We start from the raw sequence: 7,003 nt of genomic DNA, 5'->3' as shown, positions 1-7,003 counted from the left end.
GTTGAAGTTTACAGCATAGAGGTGTGCCCGGTTCACTTACATAAGCACTTTCCACGGTATCCCGTGCTAACTTGTCCATCAGCCACTTCGGTCGTTTCATCATCAGACTCTGGCTGGAATTGTTATGGTAAAATTGATGCCATCTTTTCTATGTATTGACAAGTATCCAGGGCTGTCAGTCAGTTATGGCAATGGGCGTTTCGTTTTCCGACACGCTGTACGCGGTAGACCAATCATAAAGGCCTGCGCCATCTGACCAATCACAGCAGTGAGGGCTCACGGAAAGGAGGGGTTTAGAGAGACTGATTCTTCGAACTGCTTCTCACCAGTCGTTTATGAATCATTTAGAAATGGGGTAAAATTAAATCTAGTTTTGGAGAAAACTTAAGTGTTTTTTGACCTTGCATACATGTAAACCTGTTTTGGAAGTCTGTTAAAACAATATTAGCAACCTTTAAAATGGCATAATAGGGGCACTTTAAGTAACAATGAATTTAGGCTTTAGATTTAGGAGTAGATTTCTTATTAAACTCATTAATAACTAATTAATAATAACCATTTAATTATCATTAACATGTCTGAGACACAAACAATGTGTCAGAAAATGGTCATTAAATTTGTCATAAACATGGTCATAAAATGCACCACCCAAGTGTTACCCATAACTAATAGTGATCTGGACCATTATTATATAGTGATTTTTTTTTAGTAGGTATAGTGTTTCCTGCATTACTTTCTGCATACCTGTTAATAATGGACCATTATTTTAGAGTGTGACCATTATAAAATCAAAGCAAATGTAAATAAAATCATGACAATATGAGCAATATAAGGCCATGCGTGAGGTTTTAATTATATTTTTTGGTCTGACATTCTTTTTACTGATGTAAAATGAGCTGCCACAGAAATGTAAATGTACCTTTAGAGGGCACCCAATGCAAAGCTACTTCTCATTATTCTCGTTTAAAAGCCTCCACTCTGTTCATCTCCAAACTTGTTTGTGACTTTGAAGCATCAGCTTCCTCTTTTCATAACATGACAATGGATATTGTGTCTAAACTGAGTTTTATCTTCATGTTTGCTCTCACAGAATGTAAGAGGCTCCTGAAAACCTGATTGTTGATAATCAGATTTATTCATGTGTACTGTTGTAAATGTTAATGTTGAACTGTTTGTTTTTCAGTCTGTTGGTGTCAAACACTGACTGAGTCTGAGTCAGTGGTCATTAAACCTGGAGGATCTCACAGACTTACCTGTACATTCTCTGGATTTAGTAGTGACCCGTACTTGGCTTGGATCAGACAGGCTGCAGGAGGAGGTCTGGAGTGGCTGGCATACATCTCACCTGGTGGTGGTACTAAATATTACTCTCAGTCTGTTCAGGGACGCTTCACCATCTCCAGAGACAACAGCAAGAAACAGATGTATCTGCAGATGAATAATATGAAGAATGAAGACACTGCTGTATATTATTGTGCAAGAGACACAGTGATGAATACAATGACAGCACTGCACAAAATCTCAATGCAATAAACAGAAAATAAGCCTTTTATTTATTTATTTATTTATTTAGCCTGTATTTTCTCAACTGCAACTCACTAAAGGTCTTCATGAATTCAATTACAAATTCAAATTATTCACATGCAACAGTGCATGTTTGACAGTTTCCTTTGACCAGCCATATTTGATGACCAGTTTGATTGGTTTGTTTCATGAAAAAAAAAAAAAAAAAAAAAAAGCATATGCAAATTTAAAACCAGCATTGAAAACATACCTGTTCAGCATTAAGATGGTTTTTGTTGGTTTATGCTGTTTTTTTCACCAGGGTTGTTTCAGTGTATCTGTGTTTTCTTCTGTTCATTGTCAGTTCTTGTTGTGTGTAATCCGGTTATTCTGTCATACCCAACTATGACCAAATACCCTCTTTATAGTCAGTATTGTAAAATAAAAAAATAAAAAAACTGCAGGAAGAGGAGTGTGTTAACATTAAAAACAAGAGGCACTAAATATTATATCAATGAAATGCATCAGATTGTTTAATTATAATCTGTTTGATAATGACATTATATTAATTGTATGTGTTGCAACGTTCTCAAAATGAAGACCAAACTAGTTTATATTTTTGTGTTTAATGTTTTATTTATTGCTCTCTGACAGGTGTGGAGTGTAATAGGCAAGGCAACTGTATTTATAGCACAAGTGCTTTACATAAAAGGAAGCAGAATAATCATAAAAACAATAATCACAACAATATAACAGAATTTAAAAACTTTTAAAATTATTTAAAAATTGATTTAAAATAAATTTAAGACAGTTAAGAAAAAACTAGTTAATTATTCATAGTGCAATCAGTTCGGACACAGCACAGTGCTTATTCAGTAAATGCACAGCTAAACAGATGAGTTTTGAGTCTAGATTTAAATGTACCTAATGTTTTAGCACATTTGATCTCTTCTGGAAGCTGATTCCAACTGCTGGCAGCATAATAGCTAAAAGCGGATTCCCCTTATTTTGTGTGAACCCTTGGTATTTCTAACTGACTCGATCCTAATGATCTGAGTGGTCTGTATTCAGTGAGCATATCTGCAATGTATTTAGTTCTTAGGCCATTGAGTGATTTATAAACAAGTAAAAGTACTTTAAAATCAATTCTAAATATAACTGGGAGCCAGTGTAGGGACCTGAGGACTGGTGTGATATGCTCAGATTTTCTGTGATGAGCTCTGTGGGCAGGGCTCAGCCGGGATAGTGTCCTTGAGCAGTGCTTGTTGTGGCTGTGTGGCGTTGTCAGTGTCCTTGTGGGATGTGTCGACCACATGACGACTCTGAGGCTGATTTGAAGTCCTGTGGTCACTCATACTTTGTACAGGTGTGTGTGTGTGCCATTCATGTTGGGTGGACTGGCACACTCTACTGAAGGATGACAGAGTGAAAAATAGATGTTGTCCTTTAGCACTCTTGCACCAAGTTTGTTTGGGTGGAGGCCATCCAGTTTAAACTGTTGTCTATGGCCCCAGAAAAGATTAAAGTTGTCAGTGAAGTTGACTCCTTTTAGACTGCAGGTTCTTTGTAGCCATGTATTCAGCCCAAGCAACCATGAAAACATGTTAGTATTGTAAGTATTGTTAATAATAATAATTTCATCAGGTTGTGTATTGTTATTTTGTCTCTGACAGGTGTGGAGTGTAATATTGTCCTGACACAGATAAACTCTATAATTCTGCAGCCGGGAAACTCACTTACTCTCACATGTGAAGTGTCTGGATACTCTGCATTACTGATAGGATAATGACTGATAGCAAAGGCTCTGGAGTGGATTGTGCACATATTTTAAAAAAAAAAAAAAAAAACACTGTCAAAAAAATAATAATAAATAATAAATTAATAATAATTATATTAGTTTTTGGATGAATTATGCCTAACAATCTTTTAATGAGTGGATTGAATAAGTGGATTTTGTTCAGTTCTAACCCATCTAAGCCATAAATACAAGCCATAAAACAAGACGGATGTAAAGTAGATCAGGACTTATGTAATGTTATCACACTATTGAATGAATATGGCTGTTTTTCGTTCTGTAATGTCTTTGTGAAGTCCTGAAAACGGCCTATTCAAACCAAACATGCAAACCCATATGAAAGCATTTTAGCTCACTGAAATCCAAGCCTCAAAATCACATCCTTGTGTAACTGATGTATGACATGCAAATGTTCATCATGAGAGAATAAGAGTGTCAGTTTCCTCCAGCACAGGGTCAGTCCACTAACACTAGGATAAAGCTGTGTGGATTTACTCTCTGATTCTGAAATCAATCATGAGTCAAACTCTACTCATTTTATTTGCCTTTTTACCATGTGAGTTGATTCATTCAGTCACATCAGTGTCAGTCTTTCATTGCTGACTGTATTTATTAAACTATTTATTTAGTTAGAAACAGATGAAATGAGATTGACTCTCAGTGTGTTGTTCTCTTTTACAGATGTTTCTGGCATCTCACTGACCTCGTCTCCTGCACAGATTAAAGCTCCTGGTCAGTCGGTGAGGTTGTCCTGTCAGATCTCTGGATATGCCCTCACAGATTATGGCACAGCTTGGATCAGGCAGCCTCCTGGAAAACCCATGGAGTGGATCGGGATCATATGGGGCGGTGGATCAATAGACTCTGGGAATTCCTTCAAGAGTCGCTTCACTATTTCCAGAGACACGGGCCGAAATGAGCTGTACTTAGACATTAGCAGCCTGCAGACTGAAGACACAGCTGTTTATTACTGTGCAAAGACAGACACAGTGGCTCAGTTCAGTGTGAGAAACTGACAAAAACAGATCTGCAGTTCATCAACACAGTTACAAACACACAATGAATGACCTGCTTCATGTTCAGGATCATATTCAGACACATTACCACACACAGTAGCTGTATTGTTATGACATTTTACATTATTATTCCCTAAAACAAAGACTGTGTAAAGTTGAAACAGATGGACAGTTGAAAAACAATAAATAATTTGAGTGTGCATCAACTGACACATGATTTTCACTGTACACATAGTGTCCTCTTCAATTGGAGAACATTTAAAGTATGTACAGTTAAGATATTAAACAAAGTCTATTTTAGGAGCAAGAATTTCATTTCACCACCTCCCTACAACATTGAATCGATTCTTGTCATTTTTTGACCACAAAACAGAACTTTAATGTTTTTGATCTTTAGTCTGTCCTCTAAAAATTGTCATATTTCATAATTTGGTGACCTTCAGTCTAATTTGGAGAAATGTGCAAAGTGGTCAGTGGAGTACAGATAAAATACACTGTATCAACAATATCTAATTGTGCTGTGTGAGATGCTGTTCAGGCTTATTGGAGATGAACTGATGGAGGCCATAACGTCATAATTAGTAACTGAATATAAGTAAGTTGATTACTGAGTATGTGTGACGGGTCTCTGGTTCTCCCTACTACGGCCGGCCAGTGGGCGGCGCCAGGAGACTCATTAAGTGAACGATCTCCACCTGTTCTTCCTGCCATAAATGTTGGGGCTGTGTTGGCGTGGTGTGGCCTGCTCCCGGTTCTTGTTTTGTTTTTTTATTTAGATTTCGTTATTAGTTAAACTTGGTTCTGTCTGACGCTTTGACATCATGGTCCGACTGAAATAGTGTTTATGTTGATTTTGTGTTTTATGTGTTTTTTTTTTTTTTTTTACTTATGTTAATAAATATTTTTCGTTGCAACCTAACCAACTCGACTTTGTCCTCCATTGATTTGTCACGGCTTTGAGCCTGTCGTGACAAATATGGGGGCTCGTCCGTTTATTTAATTGGTTTATTTCGTTAAATTGAAAATAAATTCGTTAAGTATGGATTTTTTTTTGAGTAATATTTGTACTGTTTGTACAAATTCTTTGGAGGATCATGTCGGTTGGTTTGGTTTCTTAGGTTGCGGGAGCTCGACTTTGATTCTGGTAAGAATGAATGAGTCACACCCTGAGTGAATAGTAAAACAGTAAAACTAGAACAAAAGTTTTTTCTTTAAAACTAAGTTTGGAAAAACTGCTTAAGGTTATTATTGATCATAATTCCGTTTAGACTAATAAAAGAAATACAACAGGGGGAAAAAATCCACAATTTTAGTTACCAGTTGTTTTTTTGTGGTAGTGTAAAAAGCATAAAGTATTAAAACTGTACACAGTCTACCATTTAATTTGCTCCTAAGTTTTTGGTTTTTTTATATATGTTGTGTGTGTGTGTGTATATATATATATATAAATATATTAATATAAAAAACTGTATAAACTCGTAGAAAAGTATCACAATGCTAGAATTTTATATCATGCTGTATAACAAGTATTTTAGCAGTAGTACCACAAGAGGGAGTCACTTACTAAAGTATCAAACATGACCTGTTTCTGAAGATTTACTTCACTGACATATAAATTCTGATTAAAAAAAAAAAAAAAAAAAAAAAAAAGTGTACTTGGATCCATTAAAACAGAAAAGAAGAAAACAAAAAAGTCCAAAATTAGCAGTTCCATCATTTCATTGTCATGTCTTTGCCTTTAGCAGAAACATCTGAGTAACTCCTCCTCCTCATGATCAGCCACATTACTCTAAGAGATCATATTATACAAGAGAAAGCAGCCTATGCAAATGTGGTAACTGAGCTCTATATAACACACAAATTCAACTAAACTGTACACTGTAGTGTCAAATAACATCTAATGTTCAGCATTTACATCTAGCAAACATGTTGACAATGGAGTCACAGAGAATTTGGCATTTCATCTTTATGGTGATTCTGTCACAACAAGGTCATTTTTACATTTGTGTATTTGTCATTACCATTACCATAAATTCAACTGATAAAAGCTCTTCACTGATGTAATTTTTTTGTCTTTTATTCCACAGGTATCAATGGTGATGAAATCCGATTAGATCAGTCACCTGCTGAGATAAAGAGACCTGGAGAAACAGTGAAGATCTCCTGTAAAACATCTGGTTTTACAATGACAAGCTACTACATGCACTGGATACGACAGAAACCTGGAAAAGCTCTGGAGTGGATTGGGAGAGTTAACTCTGGCAGTAGTTCTAGCTCTAATTATCTTGTTTATGCAGACTCCATGAAAAATCACTTCACTATGAGTGAGGACGTGTCTCAAAGTACACAGTATCTTGAAGCCAAGAGTCTGAGAGAAGAGGACACTGCTGTTTATTACTGTGCTCGACAGACACACTGACTCCATCTGATGAAGCAGCTCTACAAGAACTGACAACCACAGTTAGGAAAGACCAGTTATTAGGCTGTGAATAATATACTTGCTCGTATTATCATACTTATGAAGTATTAGTAGTTGTTGTGGCTACAGTAATCATAAATATATTTTGTTATTTTCCTGATACCTTCTAGTTTGGATCTAAAATCAACTCAACATATTCATGATCATTCAAAGGAGTGAGTTTTTATTTTACTAAACATCTGCTACAGTTACATTTAATGAATGGTATAT

General features: G+C 35.9%; 3 gene segments (V, D, J or C); all 3 read left to right on the top strand.

Annotated features, from left to right (window-relative positions):
- The first annotated feature begins 996 nt into the window (after positions 1-996).
- On the top strand, positions 997-1,533 carry LOC127159312 (Ig heavy chain V region 6.96-like). The segment is given in 2 exon segments: positions 997-1,093; positions 1,184-1,533. Coding segments are annotated over 2 exon segments (408 nt in total).
- Positions 1,534-3,765: 2,232 nt separating this feature from the next.
- LOC127159314 (Ig heavy chain V region 914-like) lies at positions 3,766-4,350 on the top strand. The segment is given in 2 exon segments: positions 3,766-3,854; positions 3,980-4,350. Coding segments are annotated over 2 exon segments (375 nt in total).
- Positions 4,351-6,205: 1,855 nt separating this feature from the next.
- LOC127159315 (immunoglobulin heavy variable 1-46-like) lies at positions 6,206-6,742 on the top strand. The segment is given in 2 exon segments: positions 6,206-6,304; positions 6,402-6,742. Coding segments are annotated over 2 exon segments (396 nt in total).
- The last annotated feature ends 261 nt before the right edge of the window (positions 6,743-7,003 follow it).

This window comes from Labeo rohita, unplaced genomic scaffold, assembly GCF_022985175.1.
Source record: "Labeo rohita strain BAU-BD-2019 unplaced genomic scaffold, IGBB_LRoh.1.0 scaffold_2074, whole genome shotgun sequence".
In the NCBI taxonomy this organism is placed as follows: Eukaryota; Metazoa; Chordata; class Actinopteri; order Cypriniformes; family Cyprinidae; genus Labeo; species Labeo rohita.
Note: the sequence above shows the minus strand (reverse complement) of the source record. Positions and strands in the feature narration are given on the sequence as shown.